The sequence below is a fragment of the Entelurus aequoreus genome, linkage group LG01, assembly GCF_033978785.1.
Source record: "Entelurus aequoreus isolate RoL-2023_Sb linkage group LG01, RoL_Eaeq_v1.1, whole genome shotgun sequence".
NCBI lineage: Eukaryota > Metazoa > Chordata > Actinopteri > Syngnathiformes > Syngnathidae > Entelurus > Entelurus aequoreus.
The window spans coordinates 88885097-88904489 of record NC_084731.1 but is presented as its reverse complement, the minus strand read 5'-3'; the positions used below and the strand labels follow the sequence as shown (position 1 = coordinate 88904489).

The 19393-nt window shown below is 38.8% G+C and overlaps 1 protein-coding gene across 4 annotated transcripts in view; it reads left to right on the top strand.

Moving 5' to 3' along the window:
• Nucleotides 1–16842, top strand: part of atp11a (ATPase phospholipid transporting 11A) — a 91034-nt gene extending 74192 nt beyond the window's left edge. The window contains exons 26-33 of one of the 4 annotated variants that reach the window (XM_062060786.1): nucleotides 1192–1327; nucleotides 1770–1793; nucleotides 4551–4616; nucleotides 4677–4780; nucleotides 4856–5021; nucleotides 11724–11821; nucleotides 12357–12424; nucleotides 16379–16842. In XM_062060786.1, coding sequence (XP_061916770.1) covers nucleotides 1192–1327; nucleotides 1770–1793; nucleotides 4551–4616; nucleotides 4677–4780; nucleotides 4856–5021; nucleotides 11724–11821; nucleotides 12357–12408 — 646 coding nt within the window. In that variant the 3' untranslated portion in view covers nucleotides 12409–12424; nucleotides 16379–16842. Of the gene's footprint in view, nucleotides 1–1191; nucleotides 1328–1769; nucleotides 1794–4550; nucleotides 4617–4676; nucleotides 4781–4855; nucleotides 5022–6539; nucleotides 6630–11723; nucleotides 12310–12356; nucleotides 12425–16378 lie in introns of those variants that run through there. The other 3 variants (XR_009827495.1, XM_062060768.1, XM_062060778.1) reach the window with 3 other exon arrangements.
• The last annotated feature ends 2551 nt before the right edge of the window (nucleotides 16843–19393 follow it).

The window sequence follows — 19393 nt, the reverse complement described above, 5'->3', positions numbered from 1 at the left end:
GTCATACCAAAGACTATGAAAATGGGACCCAATACCTCCCTGCTTGGCACTCAGCATTAAGGGTTGGAATTGGGGGTTAAATCACCAAAAATGATTCCCGGCCGCGACACCGCTGCTGCCCACTGCTGCCCACTGCTCCCCTCACCTCCCAGGAGGTGAACAAGGGGATGGGTCAAATGCAGAGGACACATTTCACCACACCTAATGTGTGTGTGTGACAATCATTGGTACTTTAACTTTAACTTACAGACACAAACAGTCTCTGACACACACTCACCCCTTCTAACTCGGGATGGTACCAAACCCGGTACTTTTTTGGCACCGGGTTAGACGTGACGTCACACCCGGTTGCCCACTCTTGCTTTTTGCATTTCGGCACTTGGCGATCACTCCAGCAGTATTTGGGACACGAGCTGCTCCGGCGGCAGAGGATACAGAATGCTTTGGTCTTGTTGGGAAAGCCGATGGTTCTTGTGGGGCTTGCCTCACCATTCAGTGTGCGCTTGTGTTAGAATAATTATGTATATATTATCACACTAACTTTATGCTTAAGGGCCGTTGCTATAAATTATTGTCAATTGTGCTGAAGTGGTATTTTTGTATCAAAAGACTGCCAGCCGACTTTATCAGTGTTGTGTCCAGACTCGGCCTGCTGATTGCCAAGGCCGAACACCGTGACGCAGACATTATTCTATAATCATATATTGTGTCTAACTGGAGTTGTCGAGATTACCCCCTTCCCTCAGCGACAGCTTTAGTGATGTAACAGGGCCTTCCAAATAAACAGAAGAGGCACGCGGGCTTGACTTTTAGGATGTAGTTTGGATCTGTAACTAGAATACAGCCCAAAACATTGGTCTCCTCGAGCTAAATTGAACTCTGTCTCTGCATGATTCCTTGCTTCTTGTCTGATTATTAGATGTCATCAGTGTTTGAACCTGACAGCTTGTCGTTGTCCATTTCTGCACGGTGTTTGTTACCGCCTGCCGCGGTGGCACTTGTGTGTTTTCCCCACTACTGTAGTGGAAATTAGCATTAACTCGTTATTATTGCATTAACTTTGAAAGCCCTAATAAATATGGTAGCCTTTTAGGTTTGATGTGTATTCTGCTGCTGCTAAATGATATAAGAGAATGTACAGCTCCTTTTTTTAAAATTGTGACTGGTAAACACTTTCCTTTGCCTCCACAGAGACATTGCCAAGAACTCGTTACTGCGCTGGCCCAGCTTTATATATTGGACTGTCTTGGGCGTATATGACGCCATTGTGATGTTCTTCGGTGCTTACTTCCTGTTTGACAACACCACCTTCACCAGCAACGGACAGGTAACGTCAAGCGTGTCGTCAGCAGCAGTCTTGGGAAAGTTGAAACACATTTTGTTGCATTAGTCAAAGTGTCACAGTTGAATATGGAGGTAATACAATCAGGTAAGGAGTAAAAACACATCATGGAAGCCAGAGGAAAAAAGTACTTTGGTAACTAAATCTACATTTCTCAAGACGACACTGAACTACTACAGTGCATGACAGGTGTTACATACAAGAGCATTCTCGAATGTCACCATCCTTGCCTCCTTTCATTCTTGGCCACTGTTATTCTCTTTGAAACTTTGTGAGCTTCTGTTTTCTTTGCATTTGTTGATTTATTATTTATTTCTCCTGTTATCAGACTGTTTTATTATTTCTTATGATTTTCTTCTGGCCTTCTTCTTCCTCTCCTCTTACCTTTTTGTGTTGCTTTTTCTTTATGCTTCTTTCCTCCTCCCAGCTAATGACAACCAACACACAGATGGTAAGCCTCGCCCAAGTCTCACTGTCACCCCTCCAATTTCAGCCTGGCACAAAACCAACTATTGCCTGCTCATGCCCCATCTCATGTCCCTCTCTTGCTGTAGACCAGGGGTGTCAAACTAATTTTAGTTCAGGGGTCGCAAGGCGGAACATCTATTCCCACATACTGATAAAATCATGGCATAATAATTTAAAAAATAAAGACAACTTTTAAATTATTTTATTTGTCTTACTTTGGCCAAACATAGTACAAGCACATTCTCTTAATATTACAAATAATCCTCTTGGCAAAACACTTTATGTTAATTGAAAATTCTGAGGAAAAAAATTATTGCAGTTTCAAAAACACCATGAGAACACAATGAACTTAGACTTTGTCTCAGTGTTTTTACAAAGCCATTCAATTTTAAGTACTTACTGTTTAGCATTCTCATGTTGCCAGTTCACCATTAAAGACGTGTTTAGAAAATCAACCAAGTGTTTACTCAAGCCGCCACATTGGTGACATCCACAACTGCCACAACACATTCATTTATCGTCATTCAAATATTACAATGATAATATAATCAAAATAATGGTCAAAAAGACACCGTAATAGCCGAATTAAAGGAAACATAACTACAGACTTAACCATTGTGAACATACTAGATTTAAGCATGAAATAAAATAGAACAAACAACAAATGTAGCAACACATTTTCACGATGGAGTTCAGTGTGCGCATTGTGCCGTTAAACAATTGCAAGCGCTGCACGGAACTTTAACTGCAAAGATGATGGTCATGTTGACTTATGTCTTTGCATCTTACTGTTCCGTTATTTTATCCGTTGAGTGGATAATTTACAAGTAAAAGAGGTATTATGTGTCGCTACAGCATTACCCTGCCGCCAGCCACAAGTTCCAACAGGAGCAGCTGAGTGCTTGCTTGCTGATCGGAGTAGCGGCAGCCAATCCAAAGAGCCCTTAAAGTCAGCTGACACGCCATCTTTAAAAAAATTGCAATTCATTTTTATATATAGCAAAGTCATCTTGCGTACCGGATTAAACCTGTGTGCGAGCCTGATATGTCCCATGGGCCGTACGTTTGACACCCCTGCTGTAGCCTTACAGCTGTAGGCTGTGTGTAGAAATATTAAAAGATATTCAACTTTTTCAATGTAAAGATGATGCTGTCTGGGTTCATACTTTAGTAGTTGAATGAAAATTATTAGAGGATTTTTGTTTTTTAGTCTAATTGGCACCCCTTGATTTTTTTTTCTTTTTTCCAGTCCATACACTAATTGGGCCCAGTCACCCTTCCAGGATGTTGTGATCGTCCCTATTTGTGCTAATTGATGGGGCGTACTGTATGCAAATACACTCCACCTAAAGATACACAGTACTTGAAAGAATATGTGCATATGGTCAGTGTACAGCCTGTACAGCCATTTCTACAGTATGTCCCTCTTGCTGTCAAATAATTAATTTTGTAAATGAGATTAATCACTCTTTTGAATTTGGATTAATTGCAATTAATCACAGTAAATTACTTGCTTGCATGTTTGAAATCTACTTTAAAAAAAGACCCTAATATTATGAGACAAATTTTACTGTCAGAATCTCATACAGGATCAGTTTTTCAACCTTTTACTTGAATGCGCGTCATGTATTTGCTCAAAACTTGGTAATAGTTTTTTTCCAAAGTCCCATTTGGACATTTGCCTGCGAGCACTCGAGTCGGAGTCTCCTCGCTCATATTCGCACCGACTATGCATTGACCTGATCACTTATCATAAAACAATCCGTGCCGCTTTCAGGTAACCATCTGTGATGAAGGTGGAGGAGCTTGTGCGGTCAAAATAAATTGTGTGATTAGTTAATTAGTGCAATGATCTTTTGTATTAACCGGTAATTAATTAATTTTGACAGTCCTAATTTTCTGTTAATTTTTTTTCCCCCTAGTAATGGCTTCAATTGTATTTATTTTATTTATTTTTCATGCTTTATTTAAGATTATTTTATATATACTTTTATTTGATTAATATTTCATAATTTTTAAAAATGATTTATCCAGTTATTTTTTTACTGTATATATTTTGTATTTATTGTTTAATAATGTTAATTATTGTCATTTTACATATATTTTTCATGTTTTGTTTTATTTTGATTCTTGATGCTTTCTCTTCAATCTATTTTCTGCATTCTTCTAGTTAAGGTCATCTTTTTGCGTGCCATGTTGGTAAGATGCTTTGCTCAATGCTTTTTGTCTTTAATTGGTCATTAATTTGTTGTTCTTCAACACATTTCCCTATCATAATTACGCCGAAAGAACAATTTATTGGAACTTTAATGTTTTTTACAAACATCAGCTAAAAACAAACGCGGAAACTGTTATCACAGTTTTTGTGAAAAATCTTCCGTGTAATCAGACATTTAAGGCCGCAGTGATGTCAAAAAAGGCCCGCAGAATCCCGGGGGACTAATAACGTAAGAACAATGAATAGAAAGCAGGTGTTTCCTCAGTAAATTTGCCCTTCATTAAATGATCCATCATGGTTTCAACATTCCATTCTCAGGAACAGTCCTAACATCACCTCTTGTCCCTCACTCCCCTTCGTGTTGCCGTCTTCACCATCTGTTTGATTGATTGAGTCGTGCTGATTATGTGCTTTTCTTTTTAGAATGCTGTATGGTATGTTGTGTACATACAGTATTGGAATCGTTTGTGAGCAGTTTTTATGTGTGTTTTTAGACATGAACCAACTCTTTTTGTTCTGCAGATGTTTGGAAACTGGACCTTCGGGACGCTGGTGTTTACCGTGCTGGTCTTCACGGTCACTTTCAAGGTATACACACACAGTAAACACACAAAAGCACACACACTGACGGGTCTTGTTTCCATCCAGCTGGCCCTGGATACTCATTACTGGACCTGGATCAACCACTTTGTCATATGGGGCTCGCTCATCTTCTTTGTTGTCTTCTCTCTGCTGTGGGGTGGAATCATCTGGTAGACTTTCCGCCTCTTTCTAGCTTTCTCGTTGCTACTTGCGATGTTTAAAACGGCGTGTCTTGTGTCCCGCAGGCCCTTTCTCAACTACCAGAGGATGTACTATGTCTTCATGCAGATGTTGTCCAGCGGCCCGGCCTGGCTCAGCATAGTTCTGCTGATTACGGCCGGTCTGCTACCAGACGTGCTGAAGAAGGTCATTTGGAGGGCTATGTGGCCCACTACAACTGAACGTATACAGGTGAGCGCTTCATACAGGTAACAAAGTCCAGTCCCGCAGCACAGCACATGTCCTTCCAACATAAAATGTGTGATTTAAAGCTTTTCAAGTAAGTGTCATGTCTGTCGAACTAATGCTGGCTGTGGCTCAGCAGATGTTTGCAGGCCTCGGCTATGTTCCTGCTCTTTTGGATGTAAGTCCAGTCAGTCGGATTTTGTGTGTGCATGTCCATGCTCTTTTACTTACTTTCAGACAAGCACAATTTGCACCGTTAAATGAAGTGTACTGTAATTTAGAGCGGTTACAAACGTAGGAACTGTTGTGTGTGCAGTGTTGTATATGTTCCTTCATCTAAACCTTCATGTCTTCCTTAAAGAGATAATAATCAACCTACTTATCTTGTTTCTCTCATTTGGTCCTCTCTTGGCCCACCTAACCTCTGGACTATTCCACCAAATCAGTGTTTTTTTATGAACTCTTTCAAAAATAAATATCTTGTTTCAACTCTTATCTACAAACGTATTAGAGATGAGACGTCAGCAAACGAATCGAGTCTTTTGAACGGTCTTTTTTAAGTGAACATTGAGAATCGATTCGCAGTTGTGAGCCGTTCGTTTGGGAGCCGTTTTTTTGCACATGCAGATACAGTTTCAGCAATTGCCCACCTAACTGGCGACTGGACTAGAAAAAATATTCAAAGGAAACGAAGCAGCATTTGTATTTACTTTTTAGAATTAATATATATACGTATGTATGTATGTATATTTTATATTTTAATTTATTTTTGTTGTATTTATTTTTTAATTTGATTCAATTTTCTGGTGAATTTTTCCTATATGTAATGTAGTTCAAGCATACAGATGTTCTGAATTGTGTATTCACATTTTTACTATATCCTAATTTTTATTGTAGTTGTATTTATACTTTTTATATCCCTAAATACATTTTATTCTTATTTATTATTTGTTTTTGTTTTTCTCTATTGTAAAAATGCTCTTGTGCCACAAAGTTTTTTAGGTGATTGAAAAATCAAAATAGTGATGTCATACAATGTAATGCATCACATATTTCCAGTTGTTTCATTTGAGCACATCCGATAAGGAGTAGGAAGAAGCAGAGCTTAATTAAGCCTACCCCTTTTTATATCATAGCAATGTAATTCTATTTCCTTGTTCCCTGTTTGTAACAGAACAGTAAATAGATATACCATAAGTAAGTATGCATGTTCGAAATAAACCTTGTATTTATTAAATATTAGTTATTACTACTACTTAATTTGCTTAATTTAAAGTATATTTTACAGTTCAATTTTATAGTGTATTATTTACCTAATACTGCATTTCCTGGGAATGCAAATGGGACTGATTTGGTGGAATGGCCATTCGACATTCAGTAAAAAAATGTTTTTTTTTTTTATTCGACCCGACTGATTTTTTTTCCCGAGCTGTAACTTTCTGCCTTTCCTCTTCCTCACGTCCTCTGACCTCCTGGTTCCTCCTTATCCCTCCTCGCCTGCCTGTGGTCCTGCTACCCTGGCAGATGAAGCGTCGGTGCCTTGCCTCTGAGCCCTCCACCATCTTTATGCTGTCTCAGACCTCCAGCAGAATCAGTTTCTAACCCCGCCCTGAGGTGACCCACCCCGCTGCCTCTCCTTTAGCCCGCCTGCACTTCCTCTTTTCCGCCTCTTTACTGTTGTTTTTACCTTACCATCGCATGAAAGTTAAGTCACATCGAGGTTCACCCATGACGAGGAAAACTCTAACCGTGTGTGTGCGTGTGGTCTGTGTGTGTGTCCATGTGTGTATCCGCAGCATGTGACTGATAATAGAGCTAATGAGGAGGCCTGCCTGAGTTCTGACTCCTTACTAGGTGGGCTAGCTGTCACAGAAGCCTGAAGGGCTTCAGCATGGTAACACTTATCTTGCAAGTGTGTGTGTTTGGTGTGTTTGTGATGGTGTAATCAAGGGTTGTCCTGCATCTATAAGGTTCAGGTTGTGCATGCTTGTGAGTCTTTCAGGTGCCCACAGCACAGGCTATGTTTGGATCTCTGGTGCCCTCTGGTGGCTGGGTGCATCCTTTTCTCCGGAAACCTCTAGTGCAGGGGTGTCCAAACATTGAAGATGAATAAAACATCCTCATACAAAAACTGAAGCCATTTGAAATACATACAAATGACGAATGAAATTTAAAACATTGAACATCACTTTTATCTTTATTGAAGACACTTGCTGGCAAAGACGGCAATGAGCGGAGAGAGAGAGGAGAGCCACACCAACGCCGCTGTCTTGAACTCATTAGTGTTTGTCTGTTCAGTAATAACCTAGACCAGTGATCCTCAACAGGCGGACCGCGGTCCATGTCCGGACCCAGCGACGTGTCCGTCCGGACCCAGCACGAATTATAGTAAAAATAAAAAAAATATTTTTATTTTTTTAATTTTTTTTTTAATAATTATAATTATTATAAAAAAATATAATAATTGTATTTATCTTTGAATTATTGCTAGCGCAAGTCAACGTTCTTTGTTGTTTTTAGTCAAATATCTCCACGTTTCGTTTACACTTCTCCGTGTCTCACTCACTCCGTCTCTCTCTCTCTCTCTCTCTGACTCTCTCTCTCTGAGAGAGAGAGAGAGAGAGAGAGAGACGGAGTGAGAGCGAGAGAACGCCACTCTGATTGGCTGCGGAATCAGCCAATCAGAGTATGGGTGTCATCTCTATCACAACGACGCGCTGATAGGCTGTTACCACCTGGGTGATACAGCGCTCATGCCACATGCATGGAACCTTCGCTACATGCACACAGTTGTCTCGTATCGCTATTTTCCTAAATGTTCACTCGTTAGTCATTGAATGTGAATCAAATCACGATGGCATGCTCCAAGTTGGCTCAGGCTGATAGAAGAAAGGTGGACAGGGAAAACCGACGTTTCAAGGAAGAATGGACAGAGGCAATATGTTTTCATCCTACCTACTGCAAGCACCAAACCAATGTGTCTAATATGCAACGGTACGGTTGCTCTGGTGAAAAGTGAAAATCTGAAACGTCACTATCTGAAAGAGCACCGTGGATTTGAAGAGACATTTCCTCATGATTCAGAGCTAAGAAAAAAATAAATCATGAGGCTGAAAAAGTCATATGAAACATCAAGCAAGATTTGTGTTAAATCTATGACACAACAACAAATAGCAACAGAGTGCTCACTCAGAGTGGCATGGGTTTTGGGTAAACACAAGAAGCCATTCTCTGGTGCAGAAATAATTAAATAATGCTTGACTGAAGTGATGGGTGCCATGTTAGAAGGCAAAGAAAAGGAGGAAATGACAGCTAAAATAAATCAAATCCCACTCTCTGATGCCACAGCTACCAGACGTACTGAAATATTTATTTTATTTCAGTTCTTATTTATTTTTGTTTCAAAGAAAATCTTTAATGTATTTTATTGGATATTTATTTTATTTTTGTTAATTTTAAGAAAATGTTAAACTACTACCTACCTCCTGCCAGGGGCGCCGCTAGGGATTTTGGGCCCCCTGTATTATAATTTCATCATCATTAGGGGCCTCTCTGGGCCCCCCTCCATCATGGGCCCCTAGAAACGGTCTCCTTTACCCCCCCTTTTCGGCGCCCCTGCCTCCTGCTACTATATAAGTTTGACCGATAATAAACGGACCCAGCCTGTTTCAAAATAACATTTGTGGACCTTCAAGATTTGTACTTGAGGACCCCTGACCTAGACAGTGTACAGGAACCGGGGTAAACATTGCCCAAAAAATGTCATTGAAAACCGAAAAATGCAAAAAGCGGGTCATATGAAAACTGAGGCACTGCTGTCATATGATATATACCGTATTTGTCGGAGTATAAGTTGCTCCGGAGTATAAGTTGCACCGGCCGAAAATGCATAATAAAGATGGAAAAAAACATATAAGTCGCACTGGAGTATAAGTCGCATTTTTTGAGGAAATTTATTTGATAAAACCCAACACCAAGAATAGACATTTGAAAGGCAATTTAAAATAAATAAAGAATAGTGAACAACAGGCTGAATAAGTGTATGTTATATGAGGCATAAATAACCAACTGAGAATGTGCCTGGTATGTTAACGTAACATATTATGGTAAGGGTCATTCGAATAACTAACATATAGAACATGCTATACGTTTACCAAACAATCTGTCACTCCTAATAGCTAAATCCCATGAAATCTTATACGTCTAGTCTCTTACGTGAATGAGCTAAATAATATTATTTGATATTTTACGGTAATGTGTTAATAATTTCACACATAAGTCGCTCCTGAGTATAAGTCGCACCCCCGGCCAAACTATGAAAAAAAACTGCAACTTATAGTCCGAAAAATACGGTAATAATTAGAGCTGTCAAATTAATGCAGTAACGCATGTAATTAAGTGCTGTCAAACGATAAAAAAAGAGCAGTTAATTGTGATCTGTAATTAATTATTTTTGTAAATCTATTTCAACCTAAAAAATACTGAGAAAAGCCCTCAACTTGACATATGTTCCTTTTAAATGTATTACATTATTGCTGCAGATCAGAAGACTGATATATAACCAAAAAAGCGGCTTTAAAAAAAAAAAAAAGTATTAATCAATCCAACAAAATAATACACAATAATACCATAATAATACAATTCCAATTCCAAAACCAAACCCGGCCCAGCAACATTCAGAATAGCAATCAACAGAGCAACTGAGAGGACACACAAACATGACACAGAACAATCCAAAAGTAGTCAAACAAAAATGAATAATATCAACAACAGTATCAAAATTATAAAAAAATTCCAACATAGTAGTGATTAGAAATCCCTCATTGACATTATCATCACAGCCATTCATTAAAAAAAATTAAAACACTTAAAAAAAAAAAAAAGAACAATAGTGTCACAGTGGCTTTATGACATAATTTAAACACATGCAGTCCTAGCCATTTACTGGTACTCAAATAAAATATTTATGTATTGCTTGTATTCCCACGCGTGACTTCTTCCCAGAGCTAAGATGGCCGTTGTACAGCAAGCAGCGCACAAACTCTCTGAGTACAAAAGAGGCTTAAATATTCCTGCAAAAAGGAGATATGAGAAAAAAATCAAAATATGCAATGGACTGATATACCATAAGTAAGTATGCATGTTCGAAATAAAAAAAAATCCCTGTACTTTATCAAAAAAAGATTGGTGGAGTGATATCAAGGATTATACGTCGGTCGCGTCCTCAGACATATCGAACTATTGTGCTCCAGATGCCATTCTACATGACAAAACTGATGGAAACTTGGAAAAGCATTGAGGTCTATAACTTCTTTGTGTGTGACTGGGTCAAGGAAATTGGTATCAAGACTCCCGGATAAAAATGCATCGTTTTTGGTAGTGTTTGTTGTTGTTGGACGCGTCGTTTACGAGTAGCGTAATTTTTCCCCGTCTTTATCAAAATATAACTATAGATGTCAACATTGTGTATGTGCTTAAAGCTTCATTTAGGATTGTTGCTTTTGGTAAAAACTTAATTCTTAGGTTTTTGCTGACATTTGAGTTATTTTATTTAGACTCGCCGAGTTGGTGCTTTTCAAAACACTCGTAGCAAACATGTGTTAGGAAATACCAATAATATCATGATAATACTTAAATGGGAAATAATGAACGTTAAAAGTATATCAAACAAAACCTTTAACATAGTGATCACTGCTAACGTGTGCATTCTTCAACTCTGCTCCCTTGGACTGGAGTGTGTGCTGCTTTTCTCGTCGTCGTTTCGTAAAATTTCGCAGTCTTTCACCCTTTTTAATTACCTCTCGAGGAACTCTGAAGAAACTTTTATCCTTTTTGCGATTTGATCGATTCGTACAGCCGAAAACAACGCACGCATAGGGCATTTTTTTCTTCGAGAAAGGTAAAATGCAGCCTGGTACCCATTGAAAACAGAGCTAGCTTGACCACCACCCGTATTTAATGGGCGGGACGTGTCATCAGTAAAATCATCATTACAACAATCTCAATTCAAATTAAAATCAATCAAATAGTGTACATAAATTGCACAATTGAATTAAAGTGTTTTCAGCCTGGATATGAACATTGCCAATGTTTAGGGGCTGTCTCACATCTTCTGAAAGTCTATTCCAGATTTTGGGAGCATAAAACTAAAACTGAAGTCAACACATCAACAGTAAAAACACTTTTCGCTTTCAAAGTTTGCTTCATCATACAATAAGATAGGACTTTTGATAAAACCAAAGTAATTAGCATCTTATGCAGCAATGCCTTTTGATATACCATCTAAAAACACGTTTTTGAGGCACTGGCAGAACACTGCTAGTATAACTGTGATTAATCTACATTTAAAAATGTGATATATGATTCAAAAAATATTAATTTCACAGTCTTACTAATAATACATCATGAATTCAATTGATTTTACCAATAAAAAGCAAGCTGCAGGCCGTAATAGGCCACACTTTGGGCACCCCTGATCTAGTGAGTGTGATCATTGCATGGTTTGGTTGTATAGGGAAGATAAAAAGTGGATACAACATCCCAGCTGACCATTTAAGAGTAAAAGCATCGAAAGAAACCAGCTTTCCAAAACTAAAAGCACAAATTAAAACTTCCACTTTCAAGCCAGCTGGGATGTTTGTTTAGCTCCTCCGCACTTTTCCTCCATTAAAACCTTTTTTTTCCCCCCCTCCCTTCTAACGCTCACAGAATGCAGATAAACTCTACAAGGGTCAGCTTTCCGAGTTCACCCCCCTGGACCGCCGTCGGAGCTCCAGCACCAACAGGAGCAGGCCTAACCCTACAAGGTCTGAACCTTTTAACAAGAAAGTCATGTTGACGCGCTGGCAAAGACCGCCTGACTACCGCACATTCACGCCCCTGCTGGGATTCACTGATGTCAAACGCTCCTCAAAGCAGGGGGCGGGGCCAGAGACCTGTGTCTAATTTATTATATGATGTGTATTTGTACTGTAGTAAAAAGGAAATTGAGTCGGAGCCTGCGAGGTGATATGCTAATCGATATATTGCAGTAGGTGATTCATAGCAGGTGTGTATCCCACTTGCACAGGGTTGAAAGTGACCTGTTCCCAAGCCAAGTGGGTCTCAAAGTATTATGGGATGGCGCCGCGTCCCAAAAAGGGCTGCGTGACAATGCACCGAAGCTCTTTTCGACTATCACCGGAAACATGCGCACTGGCCCTTTAAGTCTGAAGTGCAATTGGATTATTACAATTTCTATGTTATTTTTTTGATGATGATGGTGGCTGAAACTGTGAGGATGATGATGATGATGATGATGATGATGACAACCAATAGCCTCTGTGCTCTGTGTCTTTGTAGGACTAACTGGTCATGCCTGCGCGCAAACACATTGTCCCGAAACACTTCATAGGCATCACTGCAAGCGTGTAAGGAGGATGTGTCTTTACGTCCAACATGTAGCTAGTGTCCTATAGACAGCATGTTGTATTGTAGTTGTCCTGTCCCGTAGACAATTATACACTACTCCCAATAAGCTAGGGATATTTGGCTTTAGGGTGAAATTTGCTTGACAACCTTAAAGCTGCAGCATTTTTTTTCAACCCAAAACTATAACACCACCACCAATAGCTAGCATATGTCACCAATAGTCGTTTAAGAGAACGGATTTCACATATTCAGTACAGTGGAACCTCGATTTATGCACTTCATTGGTTCTTGAACAGGGTTCGTAAATAGAAACATTTGTATAGTGAAGGAAATTTCTCCATAAGAAACAAAGTGAATACGAGTAATAGGTTCCAGCTTCAACGAAAGTCCATATTTTAGTTAAGGTTTGTTGACTTTGTACCCAATATAGAGTGCTATACTTTACTGTATATCAAACAAACATAACAAGGGGTTATGGATCACATTTCTCTTTATTAACAAGCAAAAACAACAACAACAAGCTGAACTGTGCTGTATGCGCACACACACATAAGTCCGATGGATCAATATTCTCTTTATTAACAAGCAAAAACAACAACAAAAGCTGAATTGTGCTGTATGCGCACACACACATAAGTCAATCAATCAAAGTCTATTATATAGTCCTAAATCACAAGTGTCTCAAAGGGCTGCACAAGCCACAACGACATCCTCGGCTCAGATCCCACACCGGGGCGAGAAAAAACTCAACCCAATGGGATACAATGAGAAACCTTGTAATAAATTAGTTTGGTGCCCTCACAAACTATCAGAAATCACAAAAATATTAAATTTTAACAACCAAATTGCTAAATTAAATCCACTTTACATAAACATTGGCGAAAGAGGAGTTAACGAAAAGGGTCATAGACCGAGTGTGTGCCCTGGTAGAGGCTCCGCTGAACAAGTCTAGTTCTAGTGGCGTCCTTTTCCAAAAAAAAAATTCTGGTCTCATCACAATTAAAACTTGCCGCGGTACAAAGCATGCTTTGTTGATTCATCCAAGTACTCCACAGCAATTCCCTCCTTATTTCCACGCTGGTCTGTTGTGTTTTTGAAACTCATATTGAGTTAGCAAAATGGACAAAACTTGTCAAAAGGTTAAAAAAAAACAGGCAAAAGGCACACATGCTGAAGTGCTGAGAAGTGACTATAGTGTACTATGCAGCACGTGACGTGGAGGGCTCTGTCTTTCCAAAAAAGGCTGAGCCCTGATTTTCGCCTGCAGGCGGGACACAAAATGAATGACTGAGTGAACACGGAGACATAGTTTATAGACGGAGGCATACTTGGCTCCATCTAAAAGTTCGGAAATAGAAAAGTTTGCAAATAGAGGGGTTCGTAAATCGAGGTTCCACTATAAATGTCTACAATGATCACAATTAGATATTAAACTTGGTAAATATTGCAATTCAGGACGAAATGTGCATGTCCGTCGCAAGAAAAAACATCTTCAAAAAGGAAAGTATTTAGAAACAGATGCCACGGTTGCTGTATTGCTGCTAAAGTGAATATTTGCAACCGCTAACTAGGGCGCTAACTTTTGCAAGTTTCGTAAGAAATTATATCCCGCCATCGTCCTGCTACGGGCAAGCAAGTTACGCCCCACGTAAAGGTGAAGAGAAACGATATTTTACTTTGTTGCTTCAAAGTAAAAAAATCGGTAAAAACGTCAAAACATATGCCAGCTGAAGCCGTTACTAGCTAGTGTTAGCTACACTATCAAATGCTCGGTATTCCTCAACATCTTTCTCAATTAGCTTGTTAGATCAATAAAAAACATTGAAAGTCATAATCACATGGATGTAATTGATGATTAATTACAATTGCGTTGCCGTAACAAATCGCAGATGAGGGTAGCTAATTTTGTTAGCTAATGATAGCGATTTGGCTAGGTTTAGCTAACGTTAGCTATCATTGAAAGTCTATCGTAACAACAGCAGAGAAGATTCATTTGTTTGTGGAATCCACAACAAGATTGTTTAGTTATAATATAGACTAGTTACAATACATGTCGTGTTTGGAAAAAACTTATGATTTTACTTATCGGTTCTGCAGGAAGGTAAAGCATCTGTTTTGTAATCCTTTTGTTTCCAAAGGTCTCGACTGCTCAAAAGCATCTCCAATATTTGCCCATGTCTTATTACTTCTCGCTTTGTTTAATCACTTTTAGGTAGCTACTTCGTCTTGAACTCTTTTTCTCGGCCTCCCAACGTGTACAGGCAGAATTGGGAGTAGGTTGTCAGCCACGACTGCAAATTGTTTGTGGCTTTCCTGTGTCTACTTTTGTGTTTGTGCGCGCACTCTATGGGGATGTGCGTTTATAGAGAGTCGTTTATTCAATACAAATTGTTAATTATGAAAACTAAGCATTTAAAAACAGCCCTTCTAAGCGAGTGACTGAAAGTTACACTTTTCAAAAGGCGCAAGCTCGATGCTAATTTACATTGGATGTGCCATTTACATGCTACTGATTAGCGATTTTACATGGCAATTTTAAACCTATACATTTGGAATGAAAACTACAACTGTGTAATAAATAACTTACAATACAAACGCTTTGTAAGACCCAACAACATTTAAGGCAAAGACTACTTCCTGACTACGGCAACACACCTAGGACAAATTGACATGAATGCAAATTTGCAAATGAGACATGGTGTAAGAAAAAAAATATTACAACTAGAGATGTCCGATAATGGCTTTTTTGCCGATATCCGATATTCCGATATTGACCAACTCTTAATTACCGATACCGATATATACAGCCGTGGAATTAACACATTAGCATGCCTAATTTTGTTGTGATGCCCCGCTGGATGCATTAAACAATGTAACAAGGTTTTCCAAAATAAATCAACTCAAGTTGTGGAAAAAAATGCCAACATGGCACTGCCATATTATTATTATTCTTTTTTATAACATGCCTCAAAACAGCAGCTTGGAATTTGAGACATGCTCTCCCTGAGAGCGGCATGAGGAGGTTGAGGTGGGCGGGGTTGAGGTGGGGGCGGGGTTAGGGGGTTGCGGGGGGTGTATATAGTAGCGTCCCGGAAGAGTTAGTGCTGCAAGGGGTTCTGGGTATATGTTTTGTTGTGTTTATGTTGTGTTACGGTGCGGATGTTCTACCGAAATGTGTTTGTCATTCTTGTTTGGTGTGGGTTCACAGTGTGGCGCATATTTGTAACCGTGTTAAAGTTGTTTATACGGCCACCCTCAGTGTGACCTGTATGGCTGTTGACCAAGTATGCTTTGCATTCACTTGTGTGTGTGAAAAACCGTAGATATCATGCGACTGGGCCGGCACGCAAAGGCAGTGCCTTTAAGGTTTATTGGCGCTCTGTACTTCTCCCTACGTCCGTGTACACAGCGGCGTTTTTAAAAAGTCATAAATTTTACTTTTTGAAACCGATAATTTTGAAACTGATATCGATAATTTCCGATATTACATTTTAAAGCATTTATCGGCCGATAATATTGGCAGTCCGATATTATCGGACATCTCTAATTACAACTCATATCTGTGTTAAATATTTTGGTGGATGGTGTTATTAAACAAATGATCATCTGTAAAAGGTTAAAGTGCCATTTAGGTTCATCCTGAAATTTCACCCGAAAGCCGCCGTGTGAGTCGTGTAACGACATGTCAGCACTTTTAGTTTAGCATTGGTAGCTGTGTGAGTGTTCGCTAGCCCCTTAGGGTTGTCTCTGGCGTCGTGTTAGGAATACTGCATCCTTCCTCTCATACTGTACTTCCCAAAGGGAGTGCAGCTGGTTTACTGTACTTACATGTTGCGTTCACACGTAACGTGTAAAGAAAGCACACCGCACACATTTGAGTATCGTGGATGTGATATGTGGAGCACACTAACAAATATGTATTTAAGCACATCATCTCTTGTCTTTCCTTCTAGATCTTTCTCTCTCTCTTAACCCCTCACACTGTCCTCCCGCCTTTCTTTCTGCGGCGATGGCGGCGCCGATGTGGTCCAGCCCACCTTCGCTTTGTCAGATCATCGCCTTCACGTGTCATGGATAGATTAGAAGCTACTAGTGGTGGGTCAAACGATACCGAGTGAAAGCTTACGCAACACAAGGAGCGATACTGTGATGCGCTCGATGTGTGTGTCACTTTCAGGGGGGAAAAACGTGACCGATACAGCTGATGTGTCATTGAACTGTGAAACACCAAACTGGTGTTTATCAGTAAAAAAAAACAATAATAAATAAATAAATTAAATGGAATTAAAAAGAAGGAAAAATTCCGAAGTCTGGAATGCCAAATGAGGTTATTCTTTAGTTGTTTAGTATTATTGTGCATTTCATTTTCCTTTGTCCAACTATTACCGTATTTTCCGGACTATAAGCCGCTGCTTTTTTTTTTTTTTTTTTTTTTTTTACCACACTTTAAATCCTGCGGCTTATAAAACGGCGCGGCTAATTTTATGTATTAATACGGCCAGAATGTTTTGTAGTCAACAAATAGTTTTCATAGAGACACTGCGTTATTGTTTGTGCTATGGCGCATATCTTTTGGACGAGTTGGCTCACTGCTGGTGCCGCGGGTTGGAAATGTACTTCCTGTTTCGTGCCTTTTACCGGAAGTGTAACCGTCCATTGAATTTCTCCCCGAAAGGATTCCTCATTTATCACTCCAAGCAACGTTTGTAAGTTTTACAATATAACTAAAACTGTTTATACTTACTAAACCGTCCCATGAGTGATGTCTGTAGGAGAGTTGTCATGCATATTTTTACGTGCTTTGTAATAAACTCAAGCTAGCATGGCGAGCATTAGCAAATATGCTAACACGTTTACAAGTGTCTGTGTTAGTATTATTAACTTACGACATTCTTTTTGTATTTTTCCAGTTCTGTAAATTCACCAAAACGTCATTGTGGAGTTATTTAGTCTGTTTTTGCTGATTGGAGAGCTAGCTTTTGCAGCTAGTGGGTTCATGACGATGACTTCTGTTTTGTTTGATCAGCCGTTTTACTGCCGTGTAACAGCCACAGTTTTAAAACAATTAAGATATGTAAATAAACATTTACAAACTCTTTCGTACCGGTGTATATCTGCGGCTTATAGTCCGGTGCGGCTAATATGTGTTAACATATTTATTTATTCTAAGATTTGTTGGGGGCGGTTTAAATATCGGAAAATATGGTAGTGAAAAAAACAACAATTATATTTGCAAACTATTCTTTTAAATTAAGTCAAACAAATGACTTTTGTAACCCATCAGATGGTGAATGACTATTACGAAACGCCAACACAGTGTCAATACAGCCAGTGAGTGTGCCACACTCTCAGTGAGGCATCATTGACCCATCACTAGTATTTACTCTCCTCGTCATCTCTGAACCAAAGTGGCCGCTTCAGATCCCTGTAGCTGCTTCCTATTAGGTGCCTTGTGCTAGTTTGTAACCTATGTTCTATGGATGCACGACCAAGCAGGTGAATGTAGTCATCTTAGTCGAAACAGCACTGGGATATCCAAAACAATCAAAGAACAAAACCGCACACGAAAAATGTCGGACCACTTTTTGTGTAATATTGTTATTTTTATGTCTTTTTCAGACAAGTTTTATATGCCGCATGTGCAGAAAGATGTATTATTTCAATGCAGGCCACTTAATGTGTAGGTAATGTACATGTGTTACTCATTATCGGCTCATTATGGAGGCACTTGACCCAAATGTATATCCTGTTTTCCTTGCTTACCTCTTTGGATGAACAGAACACTGATTGTGTGTGCGCGTGCGTGTGCGTGTGTGTGTGTGTGTGTGTGTGTGTGTGTGTGTGTGTGTGTGTGTGTGTGTGTGTGTGTGTGTGTGTGTGTGTGTGTGTGTGTGTGTGTGTGTGTATGCGTGTGTGTTGGGGGTTATAAGGGTATAGCAGGTGCAGTTGTAGCTTTAAAGCAGGGGTGTCAAACTCATTTCGGCTTAGGGCAGGGGTGTTCAAACTTTTTCCACTGAGGGCCGCACACTGAAAAATCAAAGCAAGCGGGGGCCATTTTGATATTTTTTATTTTAAAAACCAATACAATATATGTATACAAAAGATACATTTAGGCCTCCACTCAGACTTGATCCCGGAGACCCCAAAAGGTTTTGGTCAAAAAAAATATTACAAATGTGTCATTACTTAGTATTATTATTATTATTATTATTATTATTATTCAAGGTTTAAATCTCTAGATCAACATTAGGTCTAGCTGTCAGTATAACGCTTTTAAAGATTTAAGTTGTATGCCATTTTTGTCAAGGAAAACCGTGTTTTTTATGGAAAAAAACACAAAATATGCAATATTTTCCCCCAATAAAATTTTTAAGTGGAATATTTGAGATTATATAATAATTGGAGTCTTAAAAAGGTCAATAACTCATAACAACATTGATTTTAATTCATTATTTTTTTGAGCAATGACACCTAAAAAAAAAAAAAAAAAGTCCCACTAAAATTATTGGGGATCCAAAAGGGTACTGCTCATTAAAGTTTAAAAAAATAAATCCAACATTTTTTTAAACTTTTACCACAATAGTCTCAAGATCAACTTCAGATCTATCCGTCAATTATAAGTTTTATTGTTGTTTATGTTTTTTGTTTGTTCGTTTTAGGCACTTCTTTAAAAAACTTTGTTTTTTAAATGGCAACCAAAAAATCTGCAACATTTTCCCCCCAAAATATCTCAAAGTGGAATATTTAATGTGAAGTAAATGGAGCCTTGAATAGGTCAATAATTCATAATGACATTGATTTTCATTCATTAATATTTTTTAAAGAAAGAAACAGCCTGCATGGCAGCTTTTTGTTATTAGAGTAAATAATGCAACATTTTCTTGTTACATTTCACCTGTTTGCTCTTTTATACCACTTTTTATGTTTTTAATTTTTTTTTCATCGTATTTTTAGAATGTGCCGTGGGG